Source organism: Macaca fascicularis, chromosome 4, assembly GCF_037993035.2.
Source record: "Macaca fascicularis isolate 582-1 chromosome 4, T2T-MFA8v1.1".
Lineage (NCBI taxonomy): Eukaryota > Metazoa > Chordata > Mammalia > Primates > Cercopithecidae > Macaca > Macaca fascicularis.
The window spans coordinates 25,074,297-25,098,958 of NC_088378.1; the positions used below are offsets into that span (position 1 = coordinate 25,074,297).

The following is a 24,662-nucleotide window of genomic DNA, read 5'->3' on the forward strand; positions in this document are numbered from 1 at the left end:
GACTCTCAGAACAAAAAGAGGCATTGACCCAAAAAGTGATCTAGAAATACTACTTTCATCATGCAATATATACATAAAACTTTGAATTACAAATATATACAAGCATGGTTATTTCCTTCCTGACACTAATCTTTAAGTAATCAATGTTCTACTTTTAATGTATGATAACATATGAGGGTAGAATGAATGAATGTCTTCCTGCATGCCAAGTTTTCTTTGTGAAGTAGTTGTTGTAATCATCTAACCAAAAGTGATGAAGGGGTTAGTTATATCTTATATTGTAATATATCCAAACATTTCATAAAGAATCACTTTTCATTTATTTCTTACAAATAAGATAGTGATTAGCTTGCTTATATTATCTACAAAGTCCATTTCAGAATAGAAATAGCATAGTACAGAGGACTGCAGGAGAGGCTGAAAGTCTGGATTAGTTCTTGAGATCAGCAGAAGACCAAACTAGGAGTGAACCCTCAAAGGCACAACTAAATAGCATTCAGGGTCTAGCTGAACTTTCAACTTCTGGCTGAGAAAACTGTAGTATGCATACATACACACAAACACATGAACACACAATGCATGCACACCCAATTAAGAGACTCATCACACAGTTATCTAGTGGTAGAGAAGACCAAAACCTAGGTTTTCAGAATATCATGAGGTTTTTTTATTTTTTTATTTTTTTTACTTCATTACACATTGGTGTTTCTCATACTATCAATATAATCTATTTCACTTCCAGGCTCATTCATCCCCTTAATAAATCATCTCTGACATAGTAAGTATGGAACACCATGCAAGAAGCTATGAGGGATAAAAGATAAATCATACCTCATTCCCCAAAAAACTTTCTATGTAGTGTCAGAGATCAAATGTGTGTATAGATAACTCTGATAAAGGTATTTTAAAGTCCTATATGAAATAGGAATGATACAGATAAAGTGTTACATGAATTCAGAAGATGAAGAGATTATGTCTAGTTAGGAAGAAGTGGCATTTAAGTAGAACCTTAACATATATAGATGTGCATGCTTATAGTAATACTAATGTTTTTTCCCTCTGGAAAGTATGATATAGATAGCTATCTTATTGGTAAAGGATGAGTGCGCAGAGGGTGGAGACAGGTGTTAAGAATGTGCATTCCCATCATGATGTGTTCCATGGGCCACAGTGGATTGTATCAGGAAGCACTGACCTAACATATCAGTGAAGAATATAATAAAGTTACGGAGCAAGGTGAGAGGAGTTGTCCAAAGGAACTGGATGTTATGAGAAGGTTGTTTTAGTTCTTCCCTGTGAAAGAAAAGAGTTCTTACATAGTGGTCTAGTTGTGAGGCCTGAAATGAGTCCTTTCACTTTTCTAGAGTTGTACAAATAATTTCCAAAGTCTAGATCCTATCTAAAACTTTATGAGACTGTATCTTCAGAGTAAAAAAATAACTCTACACATTTCAACAGATAATGATTCTCAACTATGGCGGTGCATCTTCTGAGGAACTTTTCAAAAATAAAGATAAATAGACTTGACTCCAGACTACTAAATAAGATTGCCAAGAGGGTATGTGCAGTCATTTGTATTTTTAAAGACCTCTACAGTTTATTTCTTACACAACAAAGTTAAGATTTACATTTAAAGGAACAAAAGTTAAATTTAGATATAGTTACAATTGGATAGTTATACAATATTATCCAAATTTCACTTTAATGTAGTGTAGCAAATTCTCAAAAAAGCTTTTAAATGAGAATATATGGAGGTGTTGGCATACCAAAACAAACACCAAATATCCATTTTCAAAAATCACTGATGTGAAAGAGATGTAAATAACTTTTGAATGAGCAAAACTATGGAGATAAAAATATGGAAGGAATAAAAACTTTCCCAAAGGAGGAATGAAGATATAAGAAAATGGGTTAGGAGCATATATTTAAAAATGGGCTCCAGGCCAGGCATGGTGGTGCAAGCTTGTAATCCCAGCACTCTGGGAGGCTGAGGGGGATGGATTACCTGAGGTCAGGAGTTCAAGACCAGCCTCACCAACATGGTGACACATCATCTCTACTAAAAATACAAAAATTACCCTGGCAGGTGGCACATCGTAATCCCAGATACTGGGGAGGCTGAAGCAGAAGAATTGCTTGAACCTGGGAGACAGAGGTGTGAGTGGGCTGAGATCATGCTGCTGACCTCTAGCCTATGTGACAGAGCGAGAGTCCATCTCAAAAAAAAAAAAAAAGAGGTTTCCATTTTAAATTGTATGATATTTGATATACAATATCAATATACAATAAATCACTGTATATCATTGATATACAATAACTTAGCAAGCAAATTTTGTATTCTAAACACATCTCAGACAACAAAAGTTAGGTGGAAGAAACTTTTATTATATAAAACTCTGGACTACATTAACTTATAAGGCAGGAATTGAAATCTCAAAAATAAAACAAAATTGATGGGGAAAAATGAATAAGTAAAATGAAATAATTTAAAAAATGGACGTCTTCAGAGGATTTTGATCCATATGCATGGCTGGTAACGAGTAATTAATTGATGTAGGAAAAACAGTGCGTAGGATACATAATACATACTTAATAAATGAATGAATGAATGAGTAAATGAATGAACCAACATCCAATGAATAGCAACAAAAGAAATTGTACTTTAAATATCAAACTAGAAGCAAGATGGAGAAGAAAACAGACATAGACTTAAAAATATTTTCTGTATATTAAAATCAAGAAACACATAGAAGAGACAGCGCCCACTCCCTGAAGTCACTGTGAAAAGCATAATGAAATAAGTTGTTGAAGAGTCAACCAACCAATGACATGTATAGCATCATTCTTACCCACCTACTAACAATGCTTAATTCAATCTAAGCTAGAGATAATAATTAAATTATTCAAAATAACCAATACTTTTAATTATAAATGCAATAGTTTCAAAATAAAATGAGTTGACAAAATTTATGTAACATGAACTGAGACCACTCCGTGTGGTAATGCATTCTGTTCTATTTTTGGTTTGCAAAGCTAGCACATACAGCAGCAGTAGAAGAAATCAAATCTATCCTGCCTGGCACCTAATAGTGTGGAAAATATAAATAAACTTTCAGAAGAGTAAAGAATTTCTCCCATGGATGGAGAGGTAGTTACTGGTCGGCTGCTTACTGACTCTCCTAATGCCCTCCCTCATCTGTCCTAATGTAAGAAAAGTCTTACTACCCAAAGAAATCAATGGACTACATTTCTTCCTCCCTGCTTCCTTTCCCAAAGTCAGTCTGTAAGTTCTGTTGCTTCTTTTGTAATATGTAATTGTATCTATGCATTTTATTCAATTCTTACTACCACAGAATTCAGTACCTTGTGACCAGTCTACTGTACATGTCTCAGCCTCCTAATTGATGTAGTCAGGGTTATTTGGGAAAAAAAGCATTTCCCTGTCTTGATTATGCAATTACCCCTGCCTGGAAGACTTTTCCCCTCTTCTCTTGTTTCTTTCCATTCTAATAACCCAAGAGGCAGCACAAGTACTACTCCTGCTCTCTATTAACACTTTCTCCTCTTATTTTCCATGATGGCACCAATTTGACACAGATGTCATTTTCCACCGGACACCTGTGGCCCTTAAAATAAAACCTCTCTTGACAATTACCAAAGTCAAATAGCATATTAAAAAGCATATTGCCTGAAAGCAAGTAGTCAGTTGAAAAACTGTCAGTTTCTTTTATTTTCTACCTTACTATATGCTGCAATTTGTTTAATTCCTAATTTTAGGTATATGCCCTATTTTTCCTTCCTGAGGAAAGGTGCATATTAAATATCTCTTTGCAATTATCACACACTGTGCTTTACTCACAAACGTTTCATAAATATAAGATAGAAGAGAGCATCTTTGCTTTTCAAAGAAAGTATAAAAGGTGTTTAAGGGTATTTAATTAAATTTAAAACTATATTTTAATAATCAAATGGTGAAACAAGAAAAATGTTGATTTTTTTCTAACTTTTGATTAACTAGCATCACGAAGAGAAAAGAAATAAAAATACACATTACCCTGAAAGGGCCATTTAATTTATCATTTCAAAGAAGCAACTACACTAGAAAAAAATTCTCAACTTGTTCCAGGGAATTGAACCAACAAAAAGGAAATGTCTGTTAAAATATGGAAAGATACCTGCATGAATTTACAAACTGCAAATGTGCAGAAGTTTATCTGTTTGTTCTTTCCTCTTTCTTTAAAGGGATAAACAGTCAAACTAATTTGATTTTTCCAGATTTGCAAATTTTATAATGGACTGAAATCCTGAGGGAGCTAACAACAGATGGATGATTGTGTTATTCTAATTTTAACTACCTTAGGGTTTAGAAGGCTGTCATTTTTCAAAAGATAATCAATTTCTCATTTCCAGAAACCTAAAAAAAATTGAATACATCTACCCAGTATTTGATTTAAAACATTTTATATCAAAACAATTTTTAATTTAAAGCAAATAGAGTGAAATTTTACAATAAAAAAAATTGTTCCACCAGCCAAAAAATACATGATAAAGGATGAGAATACCTAAAGCCTTGGGAAGAAAACAATGTAATAGCAACAAGCTCAGTATATCACAATAATGAATATTAAACAATCAATCAACAGAAAGTCACTTCATTTTTTGGCTTTACTATCAGACTGGTGAATAGCTTCAGCTGGAACCTTTAAGGAATTTAAATCCGCATTCAGGGTTTATTTGCCTCGCTAATACATTCAACAAAGCCGACATCTGAGATCTCACTCGGCATAATTTAGAAATATAACAGAGGGCAGTAAAGCATGCACACTGAGCATTCAGTTGTGCTGAATATTTAGATAATATATATAATATTATTTTAATTTTAGATTTTCTACAGAAAATATGGTCCAATAAAACAATGTGCAAAAGAGAGCTACACAAATTGGAGATTATTATACTTAAGTCTAAAGAAATGCCCACTGTGGTCATGCAAATTTCCATGATTATCATACTTCTTACTCATTTCCTATTACTCCCCAACTTAACCATTAATAGTTGCATGTTTTTCGAATAGATTTTTACGTTCATTCCTAAGATTATAATTTTCTTCACAAATACTTTCCTTTAAAATCTCTTCCCAATTTGTTTTCTTTCATCTATGCCTCAATTTCTTCATTTTAAATATGATGATTATGTCTAGTTCAGAGAGGGTTGAATGGCACAAGGTTTATCAAGTGCCTCAACATAATACCTAATTTAAAAGCGGTGATCAATAGATATCAATTCCTTTCACCTACCTTAACTTTTGTTTAATAGTATCTTGTATTTTCTTCTCATTTCTTTTTTTTTCATTCTCTTAGGTCTCTTTTACCCCTTTCCCAGATTTGCACTAGATGTCATTATGTGTAAATAAGTATAGGTTCACCTGTATAGTCACATATATCTAAATATGTGAATTGTTAGATATTTAAATTTGTTCCAGAACTATAATACATTTCTTTGAATATAGATGTGAATACAGTATATGTGTGTGTGTGTGTGTGTATATATATATATAAAATTAAATGTCATATTGAAGATACAAAGGAGTTTGATACCTAATGTAACAATTTAATCTAGCCATATATAATATAATAAAACTATCAAAATGGTAGTTTAAAGTGAATGCAGTAGGAGCAGAGAAGAGAGAATCCTGCTTAGGAATAAGAGGAGAGGTTACATTCTAGCTGAAACTTTACAGGTGAGTCGGGCATTATCATGTGGATGTCATGGAGAGGGAAGCATTCATCTAGAAGGAACAACAGGAGCAAAAATTTAGTGAGGCAAATGCGCAGAATGTGTTTGGGCAGTTAATGGTAATAAGGCTAGAAAGATATGTCTAACTTGAATAAATAGCACATATTTGAATGATGGTTTCTTCAGCAAAAGAAGAAGTCACATCACCCTTACAGGAAAGATGATCTGTTATCAGTAGTATATGCTAACTCTATTTTCTTCACTGTCTCTTTATTCACTGCCCCTTAAGTATTGGATATTCATCCATGGAAAACTTCATTTCTATACTCCGTTTTTTCCTTTACACAGTTACTATTATAAAATAATCGTTGTAAGGTACAGGTGAATCAAGTAAAGTTTCTGCTCAGAAATCTTAAATGGTTTACTCTATTGCCTATTAAGATACTCATTGACACACTCTATAAAGCCTTCCTCCATCATTCTTTTATCCATTCTTTCCTTTTTGTTCCAGGTGCAGAGAATGACATTTATTGACATTATTGACATTATTGTTGACATTTATTGACATTATTGTTCCAGGTGCAGAGAATGAAATGATAGGTAAAACACACACACAAAAAAAAACCCTAAAGAAATTTACAGGAATGTGAAGAATTAGACACTAAGTCAGAATATGAGAAAGAAATTACAATGAGATATATTGGCTTTATATACCAAGCTGATGGCTTCGTAATTTGTATGTGTAGCCCACACTTTTCCTTTAAACTCGAGTCACATGTGCAGAATGTATAAAGCATATTTACTTGAATGTCCAACAAGTATCTAAAACAACAAAAAAGCCAGCGCTTAATCTCCCATTCCTCTCCTATTCTTTTTTATCTCAGTGTACAATCATCCCATCCTCCTAGTAACTCAGAAAAATAGCTTAGACTCCTCCTTGACTCCTTTCTTTCTCTCATACCCCACATTCAATCTGTTACCCAATTACGTTGGCACTATCTTTAAAATATATCCAGAATCCAAAAACTTTTCACGATCTCCATTACTGACATCCTTATCTCACCCAGTACTGTTTTTCAATAGCTTCTTAACTCATTTCCCTGCTTCAGTCGTTTGTCTTCCTTCAGTCTTTTCTCAAAACCACAGCCACAAAGCTCTTATAAAATGAAAACCAGCATGTCATGTGGTTTTTCTCAAAACCACAGCCACAAAGCTCTTATAAATGAAAACCTGCAACGACTTTCAAGATCCTGTATCATGCTCTCCTATCTGACTTTTAACACCACCAATTCCTCTCCTTTACTCCTTTCCAGCCATATTAGTCTCCTTCGTGACCATTTGTTAGCACTCTCTTGCCCTGAACATACCCATATATCTTGCCTGTACTTCCCCTGCTGAACTGTGGTTAATTAAACAAAACAAAACAAAACAAAAACACATCATCAATAAAACTTTATATGAAAACTATTTAATACTGTAGTCTTCACTCCTAAAACTTCCCAGCTACTTTTTCTGTTGTGTATTTCCTCATGTATCATTACACCTTTTAACTTACTGAATATTCTACTTATTTTCTCTCTTCCCACTAGAAAGTAAACTCCATAAGGGGAAGACTTCTTCTGTCACAGTGTCAGTACCTAATACAGGATAATTTGTTGAATAATGAACACGTGTGTCTGGGACAGAGGGTAGTTGGGAGTGATGTGAAGAGTTTAGTGTTCTGCATGGAAAGAAAGTATGATGCTAGAAAAAAGGAAGGGGCAGGATGATGTAAGATCATGGGTACCATGATAATAAGCTGAGACTTTATGCTGTGGTCAATGGTGAGAAATGGCAGAGGAATGATTGGGTAGATTTACATGTCAAAGATCACTCTGAGAGCAGTGTAAAGAGCACCTTTGAAAAAGAACCAGACTCCAAGTAGAGATACCAACTGAAAAGGTTATTATGACGATTTCTCTTGTTACAGATCTTAATGTAAAAGCTTTCTATTTTTCCCCTCTCAGTATGATGTTAGCTGTGAGTTTATCACATACGGGCTTTACTGTGTTGAGGTATGTTCCTTCTATACCCAATTTGTTGAAATTTTTTTTTTTAATCATAAATGATGTTGAATTGTATCAAATGCTTTTTCAGTATCTATTGAAATGATTCTATAGTTTTTGCTTGGATGATCTATCCATGGCCAAAGTGGAGAGAAGTCCTCTACAACTGTATTGCAGTTAATCTCTCACGTAAATTCTAGTAATATTTGTTTTATGAATCTGGGTGCTCTAGTGTTAGATGCATGTATATTTATTACTGTTATATCCTCTCACTGAATTGATCCCTTTATCATTATATAATGACCTTTTTGGTCTCTTTTTATAGTCTTTGTCTTAAAGTCTATTTCATCTGATATAAGTATAGTTACTCCTATCCTTTTATGGCTGCACTAGCATAAAATATCTTTTTCCATTACTTCATTTTCAATCTATGTGAGTCTTGATAAGTGGAGTGAGTTTCTTGTAGGAAGCATATAGTTAGGTCCTATTTTGCTATTCAGCCATTTTGTATCTTTCAATAGAAAAATTCAGTCCATTCACACCAATGTTATTATTAATAATAACCATTTTATTACTTGTGTACTAGTTACTGTGTGATTCCTCTCTTCCTTTATCCTTTCTTACTACCTTCTTTTGCATTTATTTTTTTCTGCTAGTATTTTTTTAGGGTACCTATTATAGGTTTTTTTTTTGTTTCTGTTTACCATAAGGCTTACAAAGCCTTCCTATAGTTATAATGATATTATTTTTAAAAGATAATAACTTGATTGCAAAAACAAACAAAAACTATACACATTAATTCCTTTCTACCACTATTTTGAATTTTTGACGTCACAATTTATATTTACATTGCCTATTGCTTAACAAATTGTTGTAGTTATTATTTTTTAATAGTTTGTCTTTTAGTCTTCTTAGTAAAGATATAAGTGGTTTAACATACCATGGCTAAATATTAGTGCAATAATCATGATAGCATCCTTTTCTTTCCATTTTAAAACTCCCTTTAGCCCTTCTTGTATGTAGGTCTGAAAGTGATAAATTCCCTCAACTTTTGTTTGTCTGGGAAAGTCTTATTCTCCTTCATTTCTTAACATAGCTTTCCTGGATATGATATTCTTGGTTTACATGATTTTATTTTTTATTTTTTTCCAACATTTTGAGTATATTGTCCTACTCATTCTTGTCCTGTAAAGTATCTGCTGTTAGGCATATTGGAACTCCCTGGTATATTATTTGCTTATTTTCTCTGTTTTCAGGATCTTCTCTTTGTCTTTGACTTTGAGAGTTTGATTATAATATGTATTGGGGAATTCTTATTTGAGTGGAATCTAATTGTTGACTTTTTACCTTCCTGTATCTAGTCATTTGTATATTTTTCCAGGTTTGGAAATATTTCCGTTATTGTTTCCTGGAATAAACTTTCTAGCCCTTGTCTCTCTCAGTTCTCTCTTTAATTACAAAAACTCAAATATTTGTTCTTTTGATGTCATTATAAATCCTATCAGCTTTCTTTATTCCTTTTCATCCTTTTTTCTCCTCAGACTGTGTATTTTCAAATTATCTTCAAGCTCACTGATATTTTTTCTACTGTGTGATCAATTCTGCTGTTGATGCTCTTTATTACATTTTTTTCATTTCAATCACTCTATTTTTCAGTTCCAGGATTTCTGCTTAATTTTTAAGAATGATTTCAATCTCTCTATTAAATTTCTCTAATAAGTTTCTGAATTGATCTTAGTATTTTCTTTAAGTATGTTGAACTGCCTTAAAACAATTTAGAAATCTTTGTGAGATCACACATCTCCATCGTTTTATGGTTGGTCTTTGGCATCTTATTTTGTCCATTTGGTGAGGTCATATTTCCACGAATGTTCTTAATACTTGTGGATATGCGATGATATCTACATGCTGCAGAATTATGTATATATTTTAGTCTTTGCAGTCTAGCTTTATTTATGCCTATCTTTCTAGAGGGCCTTCCAGGGATTCTAAGCAGACTGTCTGTAGAGTTCCCTGAGCCTGTGACTATTGTACCCATCTAGAGAACACTCTAAGCCCAGGCTTGCTGCATGTCTTGCAAGGACTGAGGTTGACATAGCTTTCCAGCCCAGAAAGACATGGGAAAGATCCAAAGAGAACACTGGAGCTATGCAGGAACTCTGGCCAGAAATCAGAGTCCAGATGACTATAAATCTCAGATGGGTGCGCTTTCCAGCAGGTCTCTGTATAAGGAAGACTGGAGTTGAGACTAGGCCCCTGGGTATCTCCTGTGGAAAGGAGGCTGATAGGCTAACTCATTGGCTCAGACAGGGATGTGTAAGCCAGCAGGTCTCTGTACAAGTTGGGTAGTTCCTCAGTCACAACAGGAGGGGCCAGAGCTGATACTAGGCTCCTTAAGATCTGCTGTGAGATGGAGCCTCATGTGCCTATCATGCCGGCTCAGATGCGCACACATCTCCTAGCAGGTCCCTGCACTGAAAAGACAGCTCCCCAACTGCTGTAGAAGAGATTAGAGCTGATACTAGTATCTTAGGGATCTGCTATGGGATAGAAGCTGGAGAGACATGTCTCAGCTCAGAGGGGTACATGTCACTCAGTAAGTCCCTGTACAGTGGAGATTGCAGCACAAGAAGCCAGGGTTGAGACTGGGACCTCTCAGTATCTGCTGCGGGACACAGGCTAGCATGCCTATCACACTGACCCAGAGAAATGCATATATCTTTTGTTAGACATACTGAGTTTGAGGGATTCTGTGGAATTATCCAGGTGATGTTTCTTATTAGGCTGCTGGAAATACAAGAATAAAGCCTATAGTAGATCTTTGAGTGAACGATGTAAATTTTGAAATCATCAATATATGAGAGATAGGTAAATGGTATAAGCAGAGGAGACCACTAGAGAATAATGGATAGAATCAGAAGAGTAGAAGACATTGCTTAAGGCAAAACAACTTTTAGTGGACAGAGAGAGAAAAAAAAAAAAAAAAAGCTCAAGAAAGAATCCCAGAGTTACAAGGAAACCCAGACATTTACAAAGAAGAGAGGCTTAATGATATCTGGAATGTACATGGCACCAAGTAAGAGTCTGTTAGGATGAGAAAACTGCACATCTGTAATATCATTACACATCTCCATTGATTATCTTGTTATATACTGAGTCTTTTTCAAACTTCAAAATGTTAAAAATGTACCTGTATACTCCACTGAAGGGAAGTAGCATTCAGATGGGCTTTCAGTGAGATGAAGCACAAATTTTTCAAGTAATTCTACTAAGGCTGTAATAAACAAGAGAATAATTAGGATATTAAAGGTCAGAATAATATGTGACAATGCATCCTTAAATCATAGAACTAGCATATAAAAGTCATCTGAACTTCACAGATACACTCTAAGGGAGTTCAATTCAAATGCATACTGTTTTAGTATTCATAACACTGTTTCTGATGCAAATTAAACTTTAATAGCTTAGCTGAGAACCTATTCAACATAAAACTGAAAAAGGATCATCTGTTATCTTTAGATCCTCTAAGAATTATTTCAGAATTTGCTAAATGATTTCAAAACTGAAAGTATCACTAATTATGCTATAATACCTTTGTTCTTTATGCATAACTAAAAAAAATATTAGTGGATTCTAAGGCTAAGATCAATGCATAGCTCATTCAAAATCAGGACATATTATATGTTTTACATGCTTTGCAACTGATGGTATCTATTCAAGGCAACCAATATCAAAAGAAGGCTTGACCTAGCTGGCTTGGAAGTGATAAAATGGTTATTTTCTAGGCTGGTTTGATAATGCCACTAGGCTTACATCTAATGCCCTTGAAATGGATATAAACAGGTACAATATAATTAATATGCAACCCAGAGTTTGTTGTGGGTTTGAGTTTTTTGTTGTTGTTGAAAATAAATGAATTTGTAGAGTCAATGTTATGCTTTAAATAATAAGTACACTTTACTCACTATGTAAAATTGTCCCTTAATTATATCCAGGATATTAACTCTAACCTACATTAACTAAATGAACCCTATTTCACATATAAGTACATTTTAAGTATATAATTCTTGAAGAAAAATTAGTGTTCAATGGGTGAAAAGTCCAAAATCAAAGAGGAATAACATATGCTTTTCAGCAATTGTAGCTGACAAGTTTTATCTCATAATATTTTAATGGCTTAGGACAAACATGAAATGATTTTATTCATTGAACTCTATTCATACGATGATTTCAAAGCTAAATGAGTATTAAAAGTATAAGAATCCAATCGTCACGGGTCAGAAAGGACATCAGTATTGTAAACTATTTATGTTTATAGTTGCTTAGACTGGTTCCATCTTCATGTGTAGGCACAAATTTTGCCATACTTATAAAAATCTTTCAAAAGTCTTTTTCTATGAATTAACAAATTAAATAGGCCTCAGGTGAGAGCATTTAAATTCTATGTGTATAAACTTCTTTCTTTATAAATCACTTAATACTGTCTCTTGAGATTATAAATTTTGCAGAAAGAACAATGTCTTCATGAAGTTCAGATATAATCATTCTTAGTTTAATAATAATTTAAGATGCAAGATATACATTAGTAACAAAGATTATACAGAAAGACACTTTTACAACTCTAAACATAATGTAATAATGTAATTATTTTTACTTCAGCACAACCATGTTTGCTACACACTATGTATTTAAGTAAAGTGCTTTAGTTAATGGGAAAAGACACATCATATTGCTAAGCAAGTCTTTGAATCCTGTGCCTGAGATTAGGTCAGAAATACAGAAAATTCATTACATCTGTGAAAGAACTACATACAAAATAATTTGATACTTGAGTCACATGACTAACTGCATACATAGCAAGCCACACTATTTTCTGACAATACTGATATTCAAACATGTTATTAGATCAGTATATTAGAGGCTTACAGATGAACTAATTCTATATTGCATAGGTAAAAATGACATTTACTAAAGTACTCCCAGAAGGTTCTAGATTTCTACTGATGCCTATTTATTCATTTTGCCCAGCAACCCTTAAATAGCAACATATATTTTTAGGTATTTTGAGGGATAGGGTATACTCATGTAATGATGCTAAAAATCTATCTATATGTGGTAATTGAACCTATGACTCTTATCTCAGTACATCTTTCTAACCAATTGTAAGTGTAGCTGAACTACATAATTACTAAAGTGACTATTTATCTCAGTATGACCAACAGCCTCACTGTCAACCCACTGAAAATTCCATTAACTCAAGGAAATTAATTCATGTCACAAAACAATCCCTAACTTTAAAACAAATTAACTCTAGGATGTTACTATCCAGAAAGTAAAATACAGAATATTCTTTCCTCTAAAGTGAATTTTTAAATTTTAAATGACAGATCTGGAATTTCTATAGAGGGTTTTAAATTATGGGCCTTCTCCCTTTACTCATATCTATTTCCTGGGGTAGGAATATGACACAAATAGAGTATGAAACCAAAATTTATAATATTTATATACTAAGAAGAACACGTGGGTTTTCTGCTGAGAGAAAACTAAGGCAGACCATTCAAGGATACTTGGGTATTGATTCTGCTTTCTCCTTGGGCTTTGTCATCTGCTATGGTCTAAATGTTGGTATCCCTGAAAATTTCTTATGTTAAAATCCAATATATACCCAAAGAGATATTACTCAGAAGTTTTGCCTTTGGGAAGTGAGTAAGTCATGAGGGCTCTGTCCTCATGAAAGGAATTAGTGCCCTTATAAAAGAGGCTGAAGGGAGCTGTCCTTCCCTCTATTTCGCCATGTAAGGCTGTAGTAAGAAGGCACCATCTTTGAAGTAGAGAGCAATTCCTTACAAGACACTGAATCTGCTGGTGCCTTGATCTTGGTGTTCCCTGCCTCCAGAACTGTAAGAAATAATTTCCTAATGATTATTCATTAGAAATATTCTCAAGTATTTTGCTTTAGCAGCCTGAAGAAACTAAGATATCATCACAACAATAACTGACTCCAGAACTAGGACAGCTCCATGCTTTGAGTACCCATACAACCATTCTGTTTTTCACTTTCAGTATAGTATTCAATAAATTACACTTTATTATAAAATAGTTTTGTGTTAGATTTTCCCCAGCTACAGGATAACATAAGTATTCTGAGAACATTTAAGCTAGGCTAGATTAAGCTATGATATTCAATAGGTTAGGTGTGTTAAATGCATTTTCAAATTATGATACATTTATTAGGATGTAACTTCATTGTAACTTGAAGAGCATCTGTATAATATTGTATTGAGTGAAATGTCCAATAAAGTACTATGGTTTACATTGATTTTGATTAAAAATAAAAAGTGATAATACATGAAGGATGAAATTATAGGTAAATTTTAGCTCTTTATTTTGCTTATTTATAATTTCTGGTTTTCCAAAAATAAATACGTTAGATAATTGTCCAGTTGCTAAGTGATGAATACTTAAAGTAGTGGTAGAGGATATGAATGAGAAAGAACAAATTAGAGACAGACTTAGGAATAGCATCTGTAAGACTTGGTGACTAAGAGGACAGGTATAATTCAGGGGATAAAAGGAAGAAGTCAAGGAAAAGGTTTCTCCTTTCAATGATTGAGTAGATTACTATTGGTCATAATCAGAAAAGAGAAAGCAACAGGAAGAACATACTTCATTTTATACTCTCAATGGTATCTCACACAGGAAAAACCTAGATTGGGAGCACTAAAATTTAAACAAAGGGGACAGTAGGATTAAATTACCAGAGCAAAATAAACTTAAATGTAACCAAAGGTAAATTAAAAATCACCATATTCCTTTTTAAAAAAAGAAGACTGTTATATGAGAAGACTTTTTATAATTATGAGTAATTATGTGGAATCGCCTAATGCTCATTGCTGGAGATGAGATTTTTCCCCAACACTATGTTCCATAAAAAGGAACCAGAAACCCTTAGACTCTATTTTTAAGAGTATCAAAGTAATGAATAGGCAGGGCAAGGTGGTTCATACCTGTAATCCCAGCATTTTGGGAGGCTGGGGCAGTTGGATCACCTGAGATCAGGAGTTTGAGACCAGCCTGGCCAACATGGTGAAACCCTGTCTCTACTAAAAATACAAAAATTAACTAGGTGTCATGACATGCGCCTGTAATCCCAGCTACTCAGGAGGCTGAGGCAGGAAAATCGCCTGAACCCAGGAGGTTGCAGTGAGACAAGATCCCACCATGGCACTCCAGCCTGGGTGACAGAGCAAAACTCTGTCTCAAAAACAAAACAAAGTAATAAATAACTGAGGTGAAGACTTGTGGAAAGTGCCCCAAGCTACCAAGATTCCAAAGAAAACACAGTTTTAATGGTAATGTTCTACATGTTTGTCCTGTTTCAGAGGAATGAATAATAGTTAAAACAGCTGGTATTTCTCTTTTGTCTTTTTTTTTTTTTTTTTTTAATACTTTAAGTTCTAGGGTACATGTGCATAACGTGCAGGTTTGTTACATATGTATACTTGTGCCATGTTGGTGTGCTGCACCCATCAACTCCTCAGCACCCATCAACTCGTCATTTACATCAGGTATAACTCCCAATGCAATCCTTCCCCCTTCCCCCATCCCCATGATAGGCCCTGGTGTATGATGTTCCCCTTCCTGAGTCCAAGTGATCTCATTGTTCAGTTCCCACCTATAAGTGAGAAGATGCGGTGTTTGGTTTTCTGTTCTTGCGATAGTTTGCTGAGAATGATGGTTTCCAGCTGCATCCATGTCCCTACAAAGGACACAAACTCATCCTTTTTTATGGCTGCATAGTATTCCATGGTGTATATGTGCCACATTTTCTTAATCCAGTCTGTCACTGATGGACATCTGGGTTGATTCCAAGTCTTTGCTATTGTGAATAATGCCGCAATAAACATACGTGTGCATGTGTCTTTATAGCAGCATGATTTATAATCCTTTGGGTATATACCCAGTAATGGGATGGCTGGGTCATATGGTACTTCTAGTTCTAGATCCTTGAGGAATCGCCATACTGTTTTCCATTATGGTTGAACTAGTTTACAATCCCACCAACAGTGTAAAAGTGTTCCTATTTCTCCACATCCTCCAGCACCTGTTGTTTCCTGACTTTTTAATGATTGCCATTCTAAATGGTGTGAGATGGTATCTCATTGTGGTTTTGATTTGCATTTCTCTGATGGCCAGTGACGATGAGCATTTATTCATGTGTCTGTTGGCTGTATGAATGTCTTCTTTTAAGAAATGTCTGTTCATTTCCTTCGCCCACTTTTTGATGGGGTTGTTTGTTTTTTTCTTGTAAATTTGTTTGAGTTCTTTGTAGGTTCTGGATATTAGCCCTTTGTCAGATGAGTAGATTGCAAAAATTTTCTCCCATTCTGTAGGTTGCCTGTTCACTCTGATGGTAGTTTCTTTTGCTGTGCAGAACCTCTTTAGTTTAATGAGATCCCATCTGTCAATTTTGGCTTTTGTTGTCATTGCTTTTGGTGTTTTAGACATGAAGTCCTTGCCCATGCCTATGTCCTGAATGGTATTACCTAGGTTTTCTTCTAGGGTTTTGATGGTATTAGGTCTAACATTTAAGTCTCTAATCCATCTTGAATTAATTTTCGTATAAGGAGTAAGGAAAGGATCCAGTTTCAGCTTTCTACTTATGGCTAGCCAATTTTCCCAGCACCATTTATTAAATAGGGAATCTTTTCCCCATTTCTTGTTTTTCTGAGGTTTGTCAAAGATCAGATGGCTGTAGATGTGCGGTATTATTTCTGAGGACTCAGTTCTGTTCCATTGGTCTATATCTCTGTTTTGGCACCAGTACCCTGCTGTTTTGGTTACTGTAGCCTTGTAGTATAGTTTGAAGTCAGGTAGCGTGATGCCTTCAGCTTTGTTCTTTTGACTTAGGATTGTCTTGGCTATGAGGGCTCTTTTTTGGTTCCATATGAACTTTAAAGCAGTTTTTTCCAATTCTGTGAAGAAACTCATTGGTAGCTTGATGGGGATGGCATTGAATCTATAAATTACCTTGGGCAGTATGGCCATTTTCACGATATTAATTCTTCCTATCCATGAGCATGGTATGTTCTTCCATTTGTTTGTGTCCTCTTTTATTTCACTGAGCAGTAGTTTGTAGTTCTCCTTGAAGAGGTCCTTTACATCCCTGGTAAGTTGGATTCCTAGGTATTTCATTGTCTTTGAAGCAATCGTGAATGGAAGTTCATTCATGATTTGGCTCTGTTTGTCTGTTACTGGAGTATAAGAATGCTTGTGATTTTTGCACATTAATTTTGTATCCTGAGACTTTGCTGAAGTTTCTTATCAGCTTAAGGAGATTTTGGGCTGAGACAATGGGGTTTTCTAAATATACAATCATGTCATCTGCAAACAGGGACAGTTTGACTTCTTCTTTTCCTAACTGAATACCCTTTATTACTTTCTCTTGCCTGATTGCTCTAGCCAGAACTTCCAACACTATGTTGAATAGGAATGGTGAGAGAGGGCATCCCTGTCTTGTGCCAGTTTTCAAAGGAAATTTTTCCAGTTTTTGCCCATTCAGTATGATATTGGCTGTGGGTTTGTCATAAATAGCTCTTATTATTTTGAGATACGTTCCATCAATACTGAATTTATTGAGCGTTTTTAGCATGAAGGGGCTGTTGAATTTTGTCAAAGGCCTTTTCTGCATCTATTGAGATAATCATGTGGTTCTTGTCTTTGGTTCTCTTTATATACTGGATTACATTTATTGATTTGCATATGTTGAACCAGACTTGCATCCCAGGGATGAAGCCCACTTGATCATGGTGGATAAGCTTTTTGATGTGTTGCTGAATCTGGTTTGCCAGTATTTAATTGAGGATTTTTGCATCGACGTTCATCAGGGATATTGGTCTAAAATTCTCTTTTTTTGTTGTGTCTCTGCCAGGCTTTGGTATCAGGATGATATTGGCCTCATAAAATGAGTTAGGGAGGATTCCCTCTTTTTCTATTGATTGGAATAGTTTCAGAAGAAATGGTACCAGCTCCTCCTTGTACCTCTGGGAGAATTCAGCTGTGAATCCATCTGGTCCTGGACTTTTTTTCGTTGGGAGGCTATTAATTATTGCCTCAATTTCAGAGCCTGCTATTGGTCTATTCAGGAATTCAGCTTCTTCCTGGTTTAGTCTTGGGAGAGTGTAAGTGTCCAGGAAATTATCCATTTCTTCTAGATTTTCTAGTTTATTTGCGTAGAGGTGTTTATAGTATTCTCTGATGGTAGTTTGTATTTCTGTGGGGTCGGTGGTGATATCCCCTTTATCATTTTTAATTGCGTCGATTTGATTCTTCTCTCTTTTCTTCTTTATTAGTCTTGCTAGCGGTCTATCAATTTTGTTGATCTTTTCAAAAAACCAACTCTTGGATTCATTGATTTTTTGGAGGGTTTTTTGTGTCTCTATCTCCTTCATTTCTGCTCTGACCTTAGTTATTTCTTGCCTTCTGCTAGCTTTTGAATGTGTTTGCTCTTGCTTCTCTAGTTCTTTTAGTTGTGATGTTAAAGTGTCAATTTTACATCTTTCCTGCTTTCTCTTGTGGGCATTTAGTGCTATAAATTTCCCTCTACACATTGCTTTAAATGTGTCCCAGAGATTCTGATATGTTGTATTTTTGTTCTCATTGATTTCAAAGAACATCTTTATTTCTGCCTTCATTTCGTTATGTACCCAGTAGTCATTCAGGAGCAGGTTGTTCAGTTTCCATGTAGTTGAGCGGTTTTGATTGAGTTTCTTAGTCCTGAGTTCTAATTTGATTGCACTGTGGTCTGAGAGACAGTTTGTTATAATTTCTGTTTTTGTACATTTGCTGAGGAGTGCTTTACTTGCAATTATGTGGTCAATTTTGGAATAAGTGTGATGTGGTGCTGAGTAGAATGTATATTCTGTTGATTTGGGGTGGAGTTCTGTAGATGTCTATTAGATCTGCTTGCTGCAGAGATGAGTTCAATTCCTGGATATCCTTGTTAACTTTCTGTCTCGTTGATCTGTCTAATGTTGACAGTGGGGTGTTGAAGTCTCCCATTATTATTGTATGGGAGTCTAAGTCTCTTTGTAAGTCTTTAAGGACTTGCTTTATGAATCTGGGTGCTACTGTATTGGGTGCATATATATTTAGGATAGTTAGCTCCTGTTGAATTGATCCCTTTACCATTATGTAATGGCCTTCTTTGTCTCTTTTGATCTTTGATGGTTTAAAGTCTGTTTTATCAGAGACTAGTATTGCAACCCCTGCTTTTTTTTGTTCTCCATTTGCTTGGTAGATCTTCCTCCATCCCTTTATTCTGAGCTTATGTATGTCTCTGCATGTGAGATGGGTCTCCTGAGTACAGCAAACTGATGGGTCTTGATTCTTTATCCAGTTTGCCAGTCTGTGTCTTTTAATTGGAGCATTTAGTCCATTTTCATTTAAGGTTAATATTGTTATGTGTGAACTTGATCCTGCCATTATGATATTAACTGGTTATTTTGCTCGTTAGTTGATGCAGTTTCTTCCTAGCCTCGATGGTGTTTACATTTTGGCATGTTTTTGCAATGGCTGGTACCGGTTGTTCCTTTCCATGTTTATTGCTTCCTTCAAGGTCTCTTGCAAGACAGGCCTGTTGGTGACAAAATCTCTAAGCATTTGCTTATCTGTAAAGGATTTTATTTCTCCTTCACTTATGAAACTTAGTTTGGCTGGATATGAAATTCTGGGTTGAAAATTCTTTTCTTTAAGAATGCTGAATATTGGCCCCCACTCTCTTCTGGCTTGTAGAGTTTCTGCCGAGAGATCTGCTGTTAGTCTGATGGGCTTCCCTTTGTGGGTAACCCGACCTTTCTCTCTGGCTGCCCTTAAGATTTTTTCCTTCATTTCAACTTTGGTGAATCTGGCAATTATGTGTCTTGGAGTTGCTCTTCTCGAGGAGTATCTTTGTGGCGTTCTCTGTATTTCCTGAATTTGAATGTTGGCCTGCCCTACTAGGTTGGGGATGTTCTCCTGGATGATATCCTGAAGAGTGTTTTCCAACTTGGTTCCATTTTCCCCCTCACTTTCAGGCACCCCACTCAGAAGTAGATTTGGTCTTTTTACATAATCTTGCAGGCTTTGTTCATTTCTTTTTCTTCTTTTTTCTTTAGGTTTCTCTTCTCGCTTCATTTCATTCATTTGATCTTCAATCACTGATACTCTTTCTTCCAGTTGATCGAGTTGGTTACTGAAGCTTGTGCATTTGTCACGTATTTTTCGTGTCATGGTTTTCATCTCTGTCAATTTGTTTATGGCCTTCTCTGCATTAATTATTCTAGTTATTAATTCTTCCACTCTTTTTTCAAGATTTTTAGTTTCTTTGCACTGGGTACGTAATTCCTCCTTTAGCTCTGAGAAGTTTGATGGACTGGAGCCTTCTTCTCTCAACTCGTCAAAGTCATTCTCCGTCCAGCTTTGATCTGTTGCTGGCGATGAGCTGCGTTCCTTTGCAGGGGGCGATGCACTCTTATTTTTTGAGTTTCCAGCTTTTCTGCCCTGCTTTTTCCCCATCTTTGTGGTTTTATCTGCCTCTGGTCTTTGATGATGGTGACCTACTGATGGAGTTTTGGTGTGGGTGTCCTTCCTGTTTAGTTTTCCTTCTAACAGTCAGGACCCTCAGCTGTAGGTCTGTTGGAGATTGCTTGAGGTCCGCTCCAGACCCTGTTTGCCTGGGTATCAGCAGCAGAGGCTGCAGAAGATAGAATATTGCTGAACAGCGAGTGTACCTGTCTGATTCTTGCTTTGGAAGCTTCCTCTCAGGGGTGTACTCCACCATGTGAGGTGTGGGGTGTCGGTATGCCCCTAGTGGGGGATGTCTCCCAGTTAGGCTACTCAGGGGTCAGGGACCCACTTGAGCAGGCAGCCTGTCCGTTCTCAGATCTCAACCTCCGTGTTGGGAGATCCACTGCTCTCTTCAAAGCTGTCAGACACAGTCATTTGCGTCTGCAGAGGTTTCAGCTGCTTTTTTGTTGTTGTTGTTATTGTTTAGCTGTGCCCTGTCCCCAGAGGTGGAGTCTACAGAGACAGGCAGGACTCCTTGAGCTGCTGTGAGCTCCACCCAGTTCGAGCTTCCCAGCCGCTTTATCTACTTAAGCCTCAGCAATGGCGGGCACCCCTCCCCCAGCTCGCTGCTGCCTTGCCGCGAGATCACAGACTGCTGTGCTAGCAATGAGGGAGGCTCCGTGGGCGTGGGACCCTCCCAGCCAGGTATGGGATATAATCTCCTGGTGTGCCCGTTTGCTAAGATCTTTGGTAGAGCGCAGTATTGGGGTGGGAATTACCCGATTTTCCAGGTGTTGTGTGTCTCAGTTGCCCTGGCTAGGAAATAGGATTCCTTTCCCCCTTGTGCTTCCCAGGTGAGGCCATGCCTCGCCCTGCTTCAGCTCTCGCTGGTCGGGCTGCAGCAGCTGACCAGCACCGACTGTCCCGCGCTCCCTAGTGAGATGAACCCAGTACCTCAGTTGAAAATGCAGAAATCACCTGTCTTCTGTGTTGCTCGCGCTGGGAGTTGGAGACTGGAGCTGTTCCTATTCGGCCATCTTGCTCCACCCCCAAGTGTCTCTCTTTTGTTTTAACTACCCCTGCTAGAGATAAACTCAGAACTACTTACACATTTAGTTTTTGTGTTTAAACTGAACATCATTCCAGTTTGCTGCTTTCTTAATTTGTTGTGCAAATTAAGAGTTTATATTAAACTGTGCAGTCCACAGTTTATATTAAATATTCTCTATTATTCAATGTTAAATATATACTTAGAATAGATATTTTATAAATATCTGGGGGGATAAAACATAGTTTAACTGCTCACTTCATAGTTAAACTTTGGAGAACAATGTTTGATTTCTAAGCCATAAATATATAACATTATTCTCTGGAAATACTCCTCCAACAACTAACAATATAAAAACTTTTCTCCATTTCCCATTTTAAATTTTGGAACAAATGACACAAACATGAAAACTATAAAGCATTGCTGATAAAGTACACAATACTTTTAAATTATAATTTTCAGGAAATCTAGCTTACACTGACATTAGAACATTTTTCTCAGCACTTCTTTTTACTTTATTCAGAATAAGTAATGTTAATTTAAAAAATTATTTCAGAAAACAAATGCACAAGCAGATAACTGAATACAAATAAATTTGTTTGCTAATTTAGCAAACATAGCTGTTCCCTTAAAACAAAATTTCTTTAGGAGTCACTAAATTTACTTGCATGCATATAAAAGTGATTCAAAATAACAATGTTGATTAAAAAATCAATAAAATTTCTAAAAAATATAGCAATATGTCATACTCAGGTAAAAACTGGTAAAACCAAGCAAATTGCTACCTAGGTAGAGGTAGTGTTCTAGTTTTGCTCACCAAGACTGTTTAGACAGTTCCAAAAGAAAAGAAAAGAAAAAAAAGCAATGCTTAGTAGTGTCTCAGATTTTAATTTGTGTTCTCTTAAGTTTCTCAGAAATAAGCGAACTTCTGGAATTAGCATTATGTTTCCTACATATGCCAATACTAATCTTTGAGAACCACAGATTCTATGAATATAATTTTCATACATAAGAAAACCCAAAATGGAAACAATGTACTTACCCTCTCCACTGATTATATCAGGTTTGGTTTTCATCATTTTGCAAAATTGTCTTCGGCAGTTTACTATCCATTCAGTTTGTTTATCAGATATTTTGAGGCATAATAAAAGCTTGCCAAGATCATTGTCTAATCAGAAAGATAACACATTATTATAATAAGACATGCTAGATATACTGAAAAATTATTAATGTTAACTATGTAAACAGTTGAAAATTCCATATGGAATACATATGGCTTTTAAAGGGAAACAGATATTCTTCTGTAATTACATCTTATACCATTAATTGTTTGTTACATGTATTAAAAGTTCACAACAATGAATTACTAAATTATTAAAAGCTCATAAAATGGATTGTGATTTGTAACCATAATTCTTGAATAGACTTTTTCTTATATGAATATGGCTCATTACTGAGTATCTGTTTTAATAGACAGCATGAACCTTAAAATTTCATTATATAGACTGACAGGAACACTAAACTCATTCCTCAGGTACTTTCAGATACAATTTTTTATTTACCTCTTTAAAAGCAAAAAGAAAGTGTAAAAAATCTTTAGTCAATCATTTAGTTATTCATCTTGGAAAAAATCTGCTGATGAAGGGGTTAAAATATGCTATTCTGGCATCTTGATTATTTAAATTGAAGACATTTGAAAAACAGCAAGTGCAAGATCATGTTAACCTTCCTGGTGTTTCTCTAGGAAGAAAATGAAATTCTCATGTGAAAGACACTCTCTATACCAGAAGAAAAGACAACATATTTACCTTCAAGGATGAGAAGTTGAGACCAGAGAGTATTTTGCAAACCTTATTAAAATGACTTCTCTTTTAAGCCTCCCACATAATTTAGTCACATTTTCAGTTTACTATTCTTTGTTCAACTCAGTATACAGGTAACCGCTTCTCTGAGTCTTCATTTCCCTATGAGAACTCTCATGCCACATAAAACTTGTACTATGCTTTTCTCCTGTTAATCTGTTATTTCAATTTAATTATCAGATCCTGCTGGGATCCAAAGAGGATGGAGGTAGAGATTTTCTGCGCATAAACTGAAAATAATGAATAGGGCTAAGGAAAGTATTTATTGCTAAAATATAACTTTTCTTCTAAGTGAACTCATGAATACATAGCAGATTCCATTTAATTACGTAGCTTTAAAGGTAATTATACCCATGAGATTTTATTGAAAAAAAAATCAATGAATATGGTAAATGAACATTTAAGTGTTGTTTAAAAAGATATATGCATATGTATTCATATAGACATATACATATGTAAAAATTCAAAGGAGACAAAAGAGGCAAAGATGTTCTCTTATTTTCTAGAATAAAATGGGAGAATCAGTAGCCAAATTAATTCATAGCTTTTCTCTACCACTTCTCTTGAAAGAGATTTTGGGGATAAAAAGAGAGCAAGAACCTTTTGAAATTATAGGGTTAAAGGTTTAATTGTTTCTGTTCTAAATTAGAGTATGGGAACATTAACACTACATCTACCTAAGCTCTATTTTAGGTTAATTAATCCCACTAGGAAGATACCAGTGGTCAACCTGATACTTGAGAGGGTTTCAGCTAACAATGTCTTAATTTTTTCTTAAAAAAGAAAATTATAATGATGAAAGCAAGTCTTTATTCTTCCAGGTTTTAAAAATCAAATAAGCTTTCCAGCATAATACAACTTTTTAAATTTAACTTTTCAGCCCAATTTTTATAAAATTCCATTTACTACATACAGAAGTCCTCCTATGTGGATAAAGACAATATCACTGCCCTCATGAAATGCACATGTCATATATATGCATGTATGTGTGTATATACATATAAACAAACAGATGATAATATTGTAATCAAGGCATGTCACTCCTGTGATCTAAAATTTCAGTGTTATTTAGCCCTAAGAAAAGTGCTACATATTACTGCATGATCCTCATGATTATCATATATAAAATCACGATTTTTGTAGCTATTTCCCTATTTGACATTTAGGTCAGAAAAAGCCTTTTTATATCAAAGCTACACACATACTCTCTCATACAAACACATGAATACACAGATACATACACCAAACACATGTGGACTCACATAAATACATAAAGCAAAATGTTGTTCTGTTGAAAGCATATGTAATTCTGATATTCAGCACTAATCTACTGTCTTTGAATACCAAGACTACAATGATACATTTCACAAACAGCCTCAGTCAGAAGCAATAACTAGAGAAAAATTATCAAGCATCATATCAAAAGAG

General features: G+C 35.2%; 1 protein-coding gene across 11 annotated transcripts in view; it reads right to left on the bottom strand.

The window, feature by feature from the left end:
* TBC1D32 (TBC1 domain family member 32) overlaps positions 1-24,662 on the bottom strand; it is a 226,664-nt gene that overhangs the window by 33,277 nt on the left and 168,725 nt on the right. For all 11 annotated transcript variants that reach the window (XR_012433384.1, XM_065543266.1, XM_074036960.1 and 8 more), the window contains 2 exons: positions 22,415-22,540; positions 10,969-11,052 (listed from right to left, as the gene is read on the bottom strand). Coding sequence is in view for 10 of the 11 variants with exons in the window: in XM_065543266.1 (XP_065399338.1) it covers positions 10,969-11,052; positions 22,415-22,540 (210 nt within the window). In the remaining variant the exon portion in view is untranslated. The remainder of the gene's footprint in view (positions 1-10,968; positions 11,053-22,414; positions 22,541-24,662) is intronic.